The sequence below is a fragment of the Pseudogymnoascus destructans genome (genome assembly GCF_001641265.1).
Source record: "Pseudogymnoascus destructans isolate 20631-21 unplaced genomic scaffold scaffold_23, whole genome shotgun sequence".
In the NCBI taxonomy this organism is placed as follows: domain Eukaryota; kingdom Fungi; phylum Ascomycota; class Leotiomycetes; order Thelebolales; family Thelebolaceae; genus Pseudogymnoascus; species Pseudogymnoascus destructans.
This window is the reverse complement of record NW_020167542.1, coordinates 141014-155903: the sequence shown is the minus strand read 5'-3', so window position 1 is coordinate 155903 and position 14890 is coordinate 141014. Positions and strand designations below refer to the sequence as shown.

General features: G+C 47.3%; 5 protein-coding genes across 5 annotated transcripts; 3 read left to right on the top strand and 2 right to left on the bottom strand.

Annotated features, from left to right (window-relative positions):
• Window positions 1–1031: 1031 nt before the first annotated feature.
• Window positions 1032–3368, top strand: VC83_07596 (uncharacterized protein; the record flags this gene model as incomplete). Its single annotated transcript, XM_024471163.1, has 5 exons — window positions 1032–1125; window positions 1176–1707; window positions 1755–1888; window positions 1934–2599; window positions 2650–3368. 5 exons carry the CDS (start codon window positions 1032–1034, stop codon window positions 3366–3368), a joined length of 2145 nt encoding a protein of 714 aa, XP_024320827.1.
• Window positions 2786–4008, bottom strand: VC83_07595 (uncharacterized protein). Its single transcript, XM_024471162.1, has 3 exons — window positions 3643–4008; window positions 3033–3587; window positions 2786–2858 (listed from the first exon to the last, which is right to left on the bottom strand). The coding sequence occupies exons 1-2, from the start codon at window positions 3832–3834 to the stop codon at window positions 3378–3380; spliced, it is 402 nt and encodes a 133-aa protein (XP_024320830.1). The 5' UTR covers window positions 3835–4008; the 3' UTR covers window positions 2786–2858; window positions 3033–3377.
• Window positions 4009–4664: 656 nt separating this feature from the next.
• VC83_07594 (uncharacterized protein) lies at window positions 4665–5459 on the bottom strand (the record flags this gene model as incomplete). The annotated part of the gene is made up of 1 exon (XM_024471161.1): window positions 4665–5459. The coding sequence occupies one exon, from the start codon at window positions 5457–5459 to the stop codon at window positions 4665–4667; it is 795 nt and encodes a 264-aa protein (XP_024320829.1).
• A 1664-nt stretch (window positions 5460–7123) lies between these two features.
• VC83_07593 (uncharacterized protein) lies at window positions 7124–7815 on the top strand (the record flags this gene model as incomplete). The annotated part of the gene is made up of 3 exons (XM_024471160.1): window positions 7124–7126; window positions 7182–7541; window positions 7591–7815. The coding sequence occupies 3 exons, from the start codon at window positions 7124–7126 to the stop codon at window positions 7813–7815; spliced, it is 588 nt and encodes a 195-aa protein (XP_024320803.1).
• A 1126-nt stretch (window positions 7816–8941) lies between these two features.
• Window positions 8942–12970, top strand: VC83_07592 (uncharacterized protein; the record flags this gene model as incomplete). The annotated part of the gene is made up of 5 exons (XM_024471159.1): window positions 8942–9363; window positions 9418–10073; window positions 10224–10710; window positions 11139–12894; window positions 12944–12970. The coding sequence occupies 5 exons, from the start codon at window positions 8942–8944 to the stop codon at window positions 12968–12970; spliced, it is 3348 nt and encodes a 1115-aa protein (XP_024320831.1).
• Window positions 12971–14890: the final 1920 nt, after the last annotated feature.

The window sequence follows — 14890 nt, the reverse complement described above, 5'->3', positions numbered from 1 at the left end:
CAACTCCTGTTGAAAATCAGTCAGTAAAAAATCAGATGACATAGGTAATATCCAACTGTACCTGGGCAACGCCACTAATTGGCTCAGATAAGCCAGCAATGGCACAAGCTGTAACATCCTCAGCGAGGCGTATCCACCGTGAGTCCATTTCATATACTCTTCTCGAGTATGACAGGAAGTCTTTGGGGCACAATTGGATAAAGCAACCCCAATCCCTGTTTGTCATCAATATAGCCAGTTTTCTTGAATGTGCGGCCCGAGCTTCCTCTCGTCGGTTGGAGATGTAAATCAATGCTGAACGGAAGTCCATGGTGAGAGGAGCGAATCAGAAGAATCAATGGCCGTTTGGAGACTGCTGCAGATGAACGAAGCACAAAGTAACAAGAGAGTGCACACTCGGTGAGAGCAAAGAAAAGCGTCAAGTGTGACCGGTGTAGAGTGAATGTGTGTGATTGAAAGGAATGAGATGAGAACTTCAGGAGGTGGCAGCCTCGTTCCTCAGCAGCTTCTTATATGGAGAGCGGATGTCTTTAAGAATGACTGGAACGGCATGCAAAGTCGTCCTGTCTTCATACCTTGGGTTGGGGACCTCACATTCAGTTCCCTCGTCGCAATATATCTGATCACCCTATGCGGATGGGATCTTCTGATTTGTGCCTTACCTGAAGTTAAATGGAGGACTCCAATACCCTTCCAATACCTGGGCGGAGACAAGCATACAAGCCTGAGATGGGGAACAATAGCTAACACAACGACAAAATGAGCTGCGAAGTTCTCTATCCTTTGTATACAAAGGCTGAGACATGACGACTACAGGTGATGAATGTGTTGAGTGTTTCCTTTTGCGGCCAAGGGTGGCTTCCGACGTTCGCATTCCGGATCTAGTCGCCTGACTGCAGTAACCAAATACGGGTTTCTTGGCATCCCATGGGATGCCAAGAAACCTGTATTTGGTAAGATCTGCTACATCAACAGTTGCTCCAAATTCTCTCGCGATTGCACGATTTCCACTTCATTACGACAACGTAAATATGTGTTTGTGCTCAGCACTTCAACAACAACAACCACTTGAAGAGGTATGCAGAGAAGACTTCGATGGAATTACACAGTGGGTCGAATCTCTGGGTGAATTTTTAGGGCAGCTGATAGGCTCTTATCAACAAACGAACGTTTAGCCTCCCAGCTCCCATTTACATTGAACAAGAGAAAGCTCAATCCGAAACCTCCGGAGGGTGAGCAACGGATAGCTAAAATTTTCGAATTCGACCCCACTGAATATCACACGCGAACGCTTCTGAAGCTCAATATAAAAAAATGGGCTGCGCAGCCAAGTTCATTTACGCAACTACAAAAACAGCTGGTTTATAGTAGAAAAAATCCAGCATATGAGATTATCTTTGAAAGCTTACAGCTTCAACAATCGGATGCGCATTCCTGTATCCTGCGCAGATTCCAGTCTGTGGCACTTTATAGGCAACGAGAACGGCAGGCTCGAAATGACGATGCCAAAACAATTGCAAGCGCACTGTTCCCTCTTATCCATCCTCCTGAAGATGGCGACGACCCTCCGGAAGATGGCAACAACATGCAAGATCTCAGCAATACTATTGAAACCTTGATACAGGCCGGCCCGAGGTATGACAGCATTGGAAAGAGGCTGTGCCTTGGCAGCCTGTTTCTACTTGGAGATGCCATTCCAAACAATATGTGAGTATTATCTATAGATCGAGATCGCAATGCTCACGATCAGTTAGATGGGAGAAATGGCTTCCCTCAACGGGTTCTCGATTTGATAGAGCAATGGATTATCTGATTGAGAAAGGGATAGTCACCATAGGAAGTAAATATAATGAACTGGGAGAGAAAATTCTTGCGTATTATGACAGTCGTAAGTACTACGTCATGCACTCGATAATATTTGCTAACGTCTCAGGCCTACCAGTGATGCCTGAAATCGTATGGATGAATGACAATGTCCAGGGAAAACACACGAAGCCTAGGCGCCAGCGCCACAGCCAAAAGAAAGCCACAGCGCCCGCCCCAAATCCTCAATACATTCAAGTTGACCGAAATACTACCAACTCCACAAAGACGTCTCAAAAGCGGGGATCTAGTAATCCTCAGCTCGGGAGGAAACGATTGAAAGCAACTACAGCGTGTAGTGCAACTAACGACGAGCGTGCTGAAGTGAATGAGCAGGGACACAATGGTACTTTGATGCAGGCTCTGTTGACAGTAGTAGAGCATGAGGTGGACCAAATCCCGGCTGAAAGCTCGTCGACACTGGGGCCAACTTCTTTGACTACATGGGAGTCGCACATGCCATTCGATGGATCAGCGCCCAGATCCGAGGTTGGAAACCTCGCAAGTTTTCAATCCAATGGAGTCTCTCGTGAAACACAGATGTCCGGATCGGATTCAAGGGCCGGTAATAGCTGTGTTGGTTATGTCACCTCATATGATAGCGCTGTCAATAGGTTGCTTCAGAGTTCAAATCCATTAAGCCAGTGGAGCCTGCTTTCACAGAGCCAGAAGGCCAGTAAAACCTGGGTAGAGCCCTCTGGACAAAAGGAATCAAGTCAAGTATATCGCCAGCCAGGTTAGTCAAACTACGGGGTGTATGATAATATAGCTAATAACTACCTACAGAAAACAATAATCTTAATGGTTGGAACCAGGGCCATGTGCTGTCCCCTCCGGATCAGATCGATGACTTGATCAATAACATGGATAACCAGGATAACACTCTCAATGGTTGGAACCAGGGCCATGTGCTGTCCCCTCCGGATCAGATCGATGACTTGATCAACAACATGGATAATCAGGGTAACACTCTCAATGGTTGGAACCAGGGCTATGTGTTGTCCCCTCCGGATCAGATCGATGACTTGATCAACAACATGGATAATCAGGATAACACTCTCAATGGTTGGAACCAGGGCCATGTGCTGTCCCCTCCGGATCAGATCGATGACTTGATCAACAATATGGATAATCAGGATAACATTCTCAATGGTTGGAACCAGGGCCATGTGCTGTCCCCTCCGGATCAGATCGATGACTTGATCAACAACATGGATAATCAGGGTAACACTCTCAATGGTTGGAACCAGGGCTATGTGTTGTCCCCTCCGGATCAGATCGATGACTTGATCAGCAACATGGATAATCAGGATAACACTCTCACTGGTTGGAACCAGGGCCATGTGTTATCCCTTCCCCCGGATCAGATCGACGACTTAATCAACAGCGGCCACAATATTCCTCCTCCGGGCCAGATCGACGACTGGATCAACGGCATGAACAATCCGCAGGATAGCACTCGTAATGCCACCATAAATCAATGGTCCCAACCCATCACATGCTAGACCTCATCACTAGTTGCTTCGAAATGCGAGGCAATAAACTCCAGATTTAACAAGCACATCCTCAGTGAGTTGCACATAAGTCCCAACTTTTAGTTCTTGGTCTGATATGGTGGGATTTCCAGTGGTGATAGTAGGTATGAAGAGTGCCAGCCCTGACACTGGTAGTATTGCAGACTTATTGAATCGGAAGGCTTGGAAGATGATATTTTTACCACCCATCTAGATAGAGGCACAGATTAGCTCTGAGCTTATGGTTCTTTTTGATGGAATGTACCTTTAACCACGGATTAAATGTTTTATAAAATGCTTCCGATGCATTTCCCAGTCTTGGATCGTCGCAGAAGTCGTAGCCATTGTTCGATGGTATAAATTTCAAATTAGCAAGCTGCCTCTCGCACTCTGCAGCAGCATCTTGTTCCTCCTTGGTTAAGTCTGTGACTTTGAGGTGTTCAAGAGCAGCAACCATGATATTCGGTAGTTGTAAGTCGTGTTGCGGAAGGTCGATTCTGGCGGGGTCGGAATTTCTGACGATATCAGACACAGCCTACGGCTCGGCTAGATTACGTGAACCAAGCGATGGTTTAGCGAATATCCAGACAGCAATTTCCCAAGAATATGTTAACTATAGCCATTTATATTTATCTGAATCACTTGGCCTTTGGTGCTTGGGCAGAAATTCTGTAGAAGAGTAGCCTTGATCTTTCTCCTTTTGTCGACACTCAGCCTATTCCCTTACAGAATTATGGAGATATAGTTCACGCGACTTTGGAAGCGGTGGGGCTCAATGCCATGTGACTTGCTCCGTCAGTGGTTTTAGGCTCCAATACTTAGGCTCCAATACTTTCAGGTGCAAATTCAAATATTGCACACAGGACCTGGGTGTCACCTTCCGCTCTCAGATTTGTGCCTGTAACAACTCAAAGCTTCAAGGTACTCGATAGGATTCCTGTCCAAGCGGCTACTGGAAGTCACCGTTGCTCTTGTCTATTACCAAGCCCAAAGCACACGTTGTCCACAACCTTTGGCTGACGTCATTTCGCCTATCATGCTTCGTAGTAATGTTTCTTGCGTTTCAAGTTTATCTGGGATATCCTCTATTACATCTCCACGCAAAGGCCGTGGGTAGAACCTTTTTATTCTCACCAGGTAAGGGCAGATCCATAAATCCGTCAAACGTTGACTAAACAAATCCTCAGCTTCTCGCCTCCTCTGGACTCGACATCGAAATAGTCAGCCATGCGACACCCACTCAACATATCCCCGAGGAACGTGGCGCCGGTTGGATCTGAGTTTCTTTCAGATCTTACGTTCAATTGCTTCTACATCCTGTAGAAGCTCCATTGCAGAGCCGTACTTCAGTTCCCAGCACTTGGAAGTAATGGCACTGCAGATTTGAGAGTCCTGCGGGAACTGGGCATTTTCAAAACGGCTTCGGACTCTGTCATCCCATCCCTCCTCTCCATCGACAATATCAGGAAAGACGCAGTGGCCCATCATGATGAAATATATAGTACAACCGAGTGCGAAAAGATCCGTCTTGATGTCAGCTTGGAACGGGTCGTTTCGAGGGCAGAAAAATCTGCACGGTTCGGCACTTCCACCTTCCAAAATGATATTGCCAGTTTCGGATATATAATTTCCTTGGAAGTCCGAGAGCTTCAAGTGAAGATTTTCATCGAGGAGAAAATTTGTAGGTTGAATGTCGCAGTGAATGACCCGCTTCGAGTGGACATGGGCAACCGCTTCAGCGGCCTCTCGACACCAGGCTAATCGCTGTTGAAGAGAGGCAGGTGGATGATTCGATTCAACTATGTAATCATGCAATGTTCCGTTCGCAGCGCGCTCTAGGTATAGCCCATCTGCTGTAAGGTACTTGAGTCCGATAATCCGAGGGTGTTTGGCAACTTTGCGAAGAATTTCATATTCCAGTTTGAGGCGGCTCATGTCCCCACCGAGAGTGAGGGGATACTTGAGAACTGTGGATTCATCCACTTCACCAATCCAGGCACTGGTACCTGACGCAATTACTCGTCGTACGCCCGGTGGGCAGTACTGGTAATATATATGGACTTCCGATTCATCGTTAGACATAGTGAGGCAAGTATAGTGAGGCAAGTAAAAATGATGAAATTATTGGATTGATCTTGTGAGATTCCTTTATTGATCTATGGTGGGTGGTGGGCCAATTTATGGGGTACGAAATGTGACGGATGTCTGAGGAAAAAAACAAGTCACATTATCTGCATGCGACGTTTGTGGACAACTCTTTACCGAGTGTAATAATACGACAGTACAAGCTACTCAAACGTCTCAGAAAAGGAAAGAGCTGCCTCGGCATAGACAGGGGCACATAATGAGCGGTAACGAACAATGCGCAAATCAAAGGTTTTATTAAAGAGCGGATAGGGAAGCTCCCTGACAAGTAGAATATAAATTCGGTCCCCATTGCCACAATGTCTCTGTCACATGACTTTGAAATTCTGCCCCCAACAAATGGTTACACTCAGAACTTGCTGCTCTTGCTAAAGAGTTCTCTCATTTCGAGGCACTACTCAGCATTAGAAAGGTCGTTTTCTATGGTTTTGCGTTTCATACTCAACACTTAGGGCAGATATGTCCTGGTACCTTGACCATAGAGGAAGCCAGGTAGGTGTCGACAAACCCCGTATGCTCCTTTTCCGAGCACGTAAAAAATGATGTCACCTCTTTCACATGCTTTATAGGCGCGGTGCAATTTTTGTATGTAGTACGTACAATACGTCGCTGGCAGCCACAAGGCATGGCGACGCTTCAATAGAGTAGTGGTTCTAAAGGACGAATTTTATAGATGGCGGCTAAAATCCTGGCTTCGTAAACAACAGGAGCTGGTTGTGCAAGGCGGGAACGTGTTGACAATATCAAAAGTCTTCTGAGTTTATGGGTGGTCAATGCCTACGTATATATATCTCTATGAGCCCCGAGGCAGAGTGAGTATCGATAATTGCCAACTGTTGAATTCTTTCCAACACAAGTCATATCCAACGCATCCACTGAATTGACACTGTACTGAAATAACAGGGCAACACTGATATCGCAAGTCTCTGACTCACGCATTGGAGTGCACTGATTCTCTGGGAAACTGCAGGATATACCTATCGATTCGGAATTCCATTACTGGCAGCCTCGACCTGTCCACCACGCCAATATTTGCGTTTGCTTTTGCTTTTGTTGGCATTGTTTGGGGCCTGTGACCCGGTTGGAGAGGCTGACAACCACAGTAACCAAGTAACCAAATACGGGTTGCTTGGCATCCCATGGGATGCCAAGCAACCCGTATTTGGTAAAGATCTATTGTCGTTCTCATTGGATCCTTCATGCGGAGTCCAAACGCAAGCAAACACAATTACGCGTAACATGAGCAATGAATGGGTTAACCACCTTCTGTCTGTTTGACATGGTAGGCATTTATACACAATTAGAGTTAGTTAATTTGTAGGGATCAACTTTTAGGACCAATTACAATGTATTGAATCGTGAATATTCGCGAACTTTCGTAAACCGTGCCTTAATAATGTTGAAGTGGTTCATGAATATTCGTGAACTTTTAGGACTGCGTACAATGTATTAATTCATGATGGTTCAATGCTGTTATCCAATTGAGGACAGCACGTTAGTACCTCCCTTGTTGCCTCTAGAATTCTGCAGCATGTATATAAGAAACGCCATATCCACAAAGTCGGCCCTCTCGCAAACCCCATCTCTAACCTAGAGACAGCATGGTGAGTACAGAGAAACCACTCGCGAAAGCCCATGTTCTAATTAGTGATCTAATAGGAACCCACGCCAGACCAAACGCTAGTTTCCCAAGCAATTTCCGATATATTTCTTCCATTTTTCGATCCCGATGTCCTGCTTAAGGGGTATTCGCAAGAAAGTGCTCAATTATTGACGAGAAAAATAAGCCCTATATTCTGGCAGGTGACGCAGAGTCTGTCAGTTCCTGAATGCGTTATTCTTATTTCTGCGAGGCAAGCGTTCACCGATTCAAATATAGCGAACTGGGGCCTGCACCTGTTTGCTATGAGCAAGGATCGAAATCAACAAGTAGAACAAAAAATGGCATATAGGTATAGTGTACGGGCTAGAGAGTATCTAGACGTTGCTGCATACGACTCACGGTTTGACAAGCTCAAGGTAAATCTATTGATCCTGATTAGAGTTTATATACTAACCTATCTTAAAGCAAAAACTTGAAGAGCAAATCGAACGTCTAGCCAGCGATAAAAATTGTACATTTAAGGTCTTTAAGGCCTTCAGAGGTCTTATATTTGAAGTGACGACTGACGATGATCTCACAAGTTATCTCACTAATGAAACATGGTCGCTCTGCTTTGCATGTATAGAGGAGGATGATTTTACCCGTCCTTTGTTGCAGGCATGGTTTATTAGCGAGGGCGCCCAACAGTAAGTATATCCAATCTATATTTATCTTTGAAATATCTAATATATTAGTATTGAGGCATGCATAGGAATCTTGAAACACGCGGTAACTCATCTCGATATTGTCATGGCATTTAGGATGATACCAATTATATATTGTGGGTTCAAAATCCAGGATGCAGCAACACTCGGACCCTATACTATTTGGGGACACCCAGGTGACTGTCGGCAACCGCAGAAGAACCGCCGAGCATTTTTTAAGTGTATCAAAGATCTTTGTCAGAATGGTAATTCGCAAGAACTGAGCATCTACAGTTTATATGCAGAGAATTACTGTTAATCGAATGGTGCAAGAAGGTGGAGTGGAATCGAGTCGAGTTGAGGGGGGGTCTACGCTTGTTACGGCGCAGCTCCGTCTCCAGCGTTTCGATTCGGGGGAGGAGGGAGATGGGAAGGGGGTGGACGATTGTTATTTTGTTATATAACGTGCATCCCTGCATCACGGGACGCACCCCGTGACGGGACAAACTATTGGTACGTTACTTTGAATTCAATTGATTCTAAATTTGAGAGTCCATTGAAAATTCCAGTATTTTTGTGTCAGTCGTGTTGCGTGACCACTCCACAACAGTCCAAACCCCAGCTACTCTGAAATTTACCATCACGTCGTCGCTGTCGCGCCTGATTGCAGAGGGCGTCAATTCGAAGTATAATAGAACCCCTCGAGCTACAGCATCACCACGAACTCTTATCACTCCTAATACCCATAAGAGAGTCCTTATCTAAGCTTTGAGGCCCCACTACGATGAGGGAGATCGTCAGTAGCCTTGTGGCGGCTGTACGGCGCAATGGTCACCCCGCAGATTAATACCTCCCACGTTTCTATGATATATTCGCTTACGTCAGACTTGGCAAGGCTGTGGCTGACCAAGGCCTGTGGCTGACCTGGACTGTGGCTCATTAGGGCTGTTTGGATGAATACGAATACTTGTCGCAGGGGACTGGCTTTGTTTTTCTCAGCCACTACGAACCGTGGTCTGTTTTTAGATTTAGTCCTTAGGCCACCCACACCGGCAGCCTTGTCCCAACACGAACCTCAGCTGTACGAACAAAGATGTCTGCGACACCCTCTCTTCATCTGCCTCATCGCGATAATGGCAGAAGTTCTCGGACTTGCCTCAAGCGTTATCACAGTTATCGATTTATCCGCAAAGGTTGCTTCATGGTGCTCTGAGTACTACGCCAATGTTAAGAATGCCCGAGACGACATTGAACGCCTTCAACGGGAGACCCAAGGGTTGAAAGCAACGCTTGAGAGGGTCCAGTCACTGTGGGACGGTCCAAATGGTGTGAAACTCCAGGAATCCCAGAGCTTGAGTGGGGCAGTCAAGGACTGCAAAAAGCAGCTCGACCAGCTAGAGACAAAACTTGAGCCTCGTACAACAAATAAATTGATGAGTCGTTATGGGATGCGCGCCTTAAGATGGCCACTCAAGAGCAAGGAGGTGGATGGAATTATGAAGAAACTCGGAAATTGCAAGCACAACATATCTTTCAGTCTCCAAGTCGACCAAGAGTACGTGATGTCGTTCATATTTTGAATAGCAGAAGCTGACAGTGGTGCTTACAGGGTACAAATTCTTAACATCCATCAAAAAATCGTTCTTGACAAACTGCGGTCCGCCAACAACGCCGAGTTCGACTCCCACGACGAAGAACACAATGCTAGATGTTACCAAGGCACTCGAGTGGAACTACTTCGACAAATAGATACCTGGGCTAGCAATCGAGGCAGCGAACGTATATTCTGGCTGAACGGTATGGCGGGCACTGGCAAATCTACAATCTCCCGCACAGTGGCCCAAACCTTCGCCGAAAAGGGAGACCTCGGCGCCAGCTTCTTCTTCAAGAGGGGTGAAGGCGACCGTGGCCACGCAGGAATGTTTATTACAACGATTGCTACTCAGCTCATCCAAAAACTCCCTTCCTTGGCGCCGCACGTCCAGAATGCGATCGAAGCCGACCCGGGAATCTCTAAGAAGGCTTTGAAGCAACAATTTGACACACTTGTCTTGCAACCGTTAGGCAAAATACGAACCCATCCTCAGAAGTCTTCAAGCATAGTGATTGTGATCGATGCCCTTGACGAGTGCGACCGAGAAGAGGACGTCAGAACTATAATTCGCCTATTCTCACAAGTGAAGCACATAACATCTATACAAATCAAGTTCTTTTTGACAAGCAGGCCAGAGCTTCCGATTCGCCTCGGCTTTGAGGATATAAGCGGTAAATATGAAGGACTAGCTCTACATCAAATTCCTGAACCTATTATCAAGGAGGACATCTCTAAATTCCTAGAACACCAGCTAGCAATGATCCGCGAAGATTATAACAAATCAGTCACCTAAAACAGGCAATTACCCGCGTATTGGCCAGGCCACACAACTATTCAAAGCTTGGTCGGAATGGCTATTCCGTTGTTCATTTTTGCTACAACCGTCTGCCGGTTCATCAATGACCGAAAATGCGGCCAACCAAAGGATCAGCTTGCTAAGGTCCTAAAGTATGAGACTAGAAGCCAAGCATCTAAACTTGACGCAACGTATCTCCCAGTCCTGGACCAGCTACTCGTCGGGGTTACTATTTCAGAGAGAAGAGGTCTAGTAGAAGAATTCCGGCAAGTCATCGGCTCGATCATCATTCTCGCTAGCCCTCTCTCCGCTACTTCTCTCGATCGACTACTTGGAGTCCCTGAAGGTACTGTTGATAGCAGAACAGATTTCCTCCACTCCGTTCTAAGCGTCCCCTCTCGTCCTGATCACCCTATACGACTGCTCCATTTGTCGTTCCGGGACTTTCTCGTTGATACTGAGAAGCGCGAGACGAACCCCTTCTGGGTCGATGAGAAAAATGCCCATAACAAGTTAGTGACCCGATGCCTTAAACTCCTATCTACAAGCGAAAATCTCAAGAAAGATATTTGCAATCTTCGGACACCAGAAAGGCCACGAGCAGATGTCGATAAACAAACGATAGATTCTCACCTACCATCTGACATTCAATATGCTTGCCAGTATTGGGTATACCACTTAAAGGAAAGCGGAAGCATTATATGCGATAACGACGAAGTCCACAATTTTCTCAAGTGTCACTTTCTCCATTGGCTTGAATCATTAAGCTTTATTGGAAGGCTACGAGGAAGCATTGGGATGGTAGACAACTTAATGGCTATAATAGAAGTATGTCACTCACTAATCTCAACTGCAAGTATTTACTAAATATAATTTTTAAGCCGATAAAAAGCAGCCAAATATCTAGATTCCTTCACGATGCAAAGCGCTTTATCCTTAGCTACTGCTCCATAGCTGACTTGTCGCCCCTCCAACTCTACTCCTCTGCACTTACCTTCGCCCCAAAGAAAAGCATTATTCGAAATACATTCCAGAATTATATCCCTGATTGGATCGTACAGGAGCCAAATACAGATCTGGAATGGAATGCCGTTTTGCAGACGCTCGAGGGGCACAGCAACGCGGTCAGCTCTATCGCCTTCTCACACGACTCGAAGCTGCTGGCGTCAGCGTCGTATGACAACACAGTCAAGGTGTGGGACGCGGCTACAGGCACGCTGCAGCAGACGCTCGAGGGGCACAGCAGCACGGTCAACTCTGTCGCCTTCTCACACGACTCGAAGCTGCTAGCGTCAGCGTCGTATGACAAGACGGTCAAGGTCTGGGACGCGGCTACAGGCACGCTGCAGCAGACGATCGAGGGGCACAGCAGCGCGGTCAGCTCCGTCGCCTTCTCACACGACTCGAAGCTGCTGGCGTCAGCGTCGCATGACAAGACGGTCAAGGTCTGGGACGCGGCTACAGGCACGCTGCAGCGGACGCTCGAGGGGCACAGCGGCCCGGTCAGCTCTGTCGCCTTCTCACACGACTCGAAGCTGCTGGCGTCAGCGTCAGATGACAAGATGGTTAAGGTCTGGGACGCGGCTACAGGCACGCTGCAGCAGACGCTCGAGGGGCACAGCGGCGCGGTCATCTCTGTCGCCTTCTCACACGACTCGAAGCTGCTGGCGTCAGCTTCGTATGACAAGACGGTCAAGGTCTGGGACGCGGCTACAGGCACGCTGCAGCAGACGCTCGAGGGGCACAGCAGCGGGGTCATCTCTGTCGCCTTCTCACACGACTCGAAGCTGCTGGCGTCAGCGTCGCATAACAACGCGGTCAAGGTCTGGGACGCGGCTACAGGCACGCTGCAGCAGACGCTCGAGGGGCACAGCAGCGGGGTCATCTCTGTCGCCTTCTCACACGACTCGAAGCTGCTGGCGTCAGCGTCGTATGACAAGACGGTCAAGGTCTGGGACGCAGCTACAGGCACTCTACAGCAGACGCTCGAGGGGCACAGCGGCCCGGTCAGCTCTGTCGCCTTCTCACACGACTCGAAGCTGCTGGCGTCAGCGTCAGATGACAAGATGGTTAAGGTCTGGGACGCGGCTACAGGCACGCTGCAGCAGACGCTCGAGGGGCACAGCAGCGGGGTCATCTCTGTCGCCTTCTCACACGACTCGAAGCTGCTGGCGTCAGCGTCGCATGACAACACGGTCAAGGTCTGGGACGCGGCTACAGGCACGCTGCAGCAGACGCTCGAGGGGCACAGCAGCGCGGTCAGCTCTGTCGCCTTCTTACACGACTCGAAGCTGCTGGCGTCAGCGTCGTATGACAACACGGTCAAGGTCTGGGACGCAGCTACAGGCACGCTACAGCAGACGCTCGAGGGGCACAGCGGCGCGGTCATCTCTGTCGCCTTCTCACACGACTCGAAGCTGCTGGCGTCAGCGTCGTATGACAAGACGGTCAAGGTCTGGGACGCGGCTACAGGCACGCTGCAGCAGACGCTCGAGGGGCACAGCAGCGGGGTCATCTCTGTCGCCTTCTCACACGACTCGAAGCTGCTGGCGTCAGCGTCGTATGACAACACGGTCAAGGTCTGGGACGCAGCTACAGGCACGCTGCAGCAGACGCTCGAAGTTAATTGCTACATCTCGACTCTATCATTTGATATTACTAACTCGATCTTGATCACAAACATTGGTTGTCTTAAGGTAAATACAACTGGGTTCCTAACCTTGCCTACATCCTCTCAAGAGGTAGGTGGCAAAAGTGACCGTAAAGGATTAGGTATTAGCGGGCATTGGGTTGTATGGAACGACGAGAACCTTCTTTGGTTACCACCTGGCTTCCGGGGTCATAACTCTAGTATTTCGTATACAGGCTCCACACTTGCTATTGGATGTTCCACTGGGAAGGTTTTCGTCATTGGAGTTTCAATAAATATTATACGTAGCTGCTATTCTTAGTAAAATCTACTTGCTTTTGGTGTCACAGGCGAATGCAAAGGGTGCAGTGCAAATGCTCGTTTGTGTTACAAGAAGAATTAACGAAGGAAAGATGGAGAAAAGAGGTTCTTGTTCTCGTAGAAAGAAAGTGCCGCAGCTGCTAGTGGCAGTGGCACGGGTGTTAAAAGTGATAGCGCGTGCCAAGCGTAACTAAGCCCTATTACCAAATGACTAGGGATCCTTGATCGTTTGATTGGAAGTACCCACCCATGTATTAACGTCGCATGACATAGCACTCCCTAGTCACCACAAGGCTAATAATACTTTTTTAGCACCGTGTTAAGGCTCGGAAACCCAGATCAAATAGTTCTATGAGTTTGAAAGGCGCGAAGACCTCGTGGTGGTGCTGTAGGTCGAGGAGTCCTATTATACTACCAATTGACGCCCTCCGCAACCAGGCGCGACAGCGACAACGTGATCGTAAATTTCAAAGTAGCCGGGGTTTGGACTGTTCAGGAGTGATCACACAACACAACTAACACAAAAATATTAGAATTTTCAATGGACTCACAAATATAGAATCAATTGAATTCAAAGTACTAATAGTTTGTCCCGTCACGGAGTGCGTCCCGTGATGCAGGGATGCACGTTAGTAGTTTTAGCCGTTGGTTTATAGACCACTTTACTTAGCAAAATTAAACAGTCTTCACTTCCACTCCACATCTATCCCTTCAGTTGCCTTTACACATCGGATATGCTAACAACGGAGCTAGTGAAGTCCCGCTAGTGCGTATGAGATGTTGCAGACACTGATAGCGCTCGTTATGTCTTCCGTCTCGAGATCATCGGGTGTTGAATTTTGGCGGTAGTAAAGGCACATACATGTTGTACACCCAGAGATCCAAGCCCCGATGAGCCTTGTTCAGAAGGTTTAACTGAAGTCTGCGGATTTGTAGATAGCGATACTCGATATTATGTATCTACGCTTTCCTCCTTACTACCCGCTTGTTCCTGATTTTTTAGCTCCCGTTTCCGTTGAGATTTCTCAGCAACATCACTTGGCAATATATTATTAGGGACTGGATATGAAAGCATCTAACTTGTAATTAACCATAATCCTATTAACATCTTGGGCGGACTCACAATTTCTTCCATCGAAGGTGGAAAACAGGGCTTGCTGACAGATCTATAGGTTGTATATCGCCCATTCTGGTAGATGATTAAAGCTACATCTGCACCATATAGCTTCCCATACTCATATGTCTTGTTGATCAAAGAGATTTTCCTCCTAGATGCATTCTGGGTTTGTCGCTTCTGTATTTTACCCATTATTTGATAGAGTATTTCGACAGCTGACACTTTGAAGATGTGTCTCAAATTCTAAGAATTGTAGGGCTAGATTTTAACATAGTTGGGATGTTGCTGGCACTTAGTGGCTGCAGCAGTTTACCTTTGAAAGGCCATATCAGCATCAGAATTGTCTGGTATGTAGGGAAGCACTCTTCGGCGGCCATGGCATACAGCAGGGGTCCCGGTAAGCATAAAATTGCACATATGACATTACCGTTGCTTCCAAAACCAGCTTATCCAGTAGTTATGCCTATCCACCATCACACTTGTCCTTGCAATCCATTAATGTTTCCTAGGGCAACTGCGCTGCAGAAATTCCGGCCGGTTCTTAAGCCAAAAACGCAAGGGCAATCCAGCTCAAGTATTCAACACTGGAGCCGAGTATTGGTTTCGAGGAGCCGTTTGTTACATT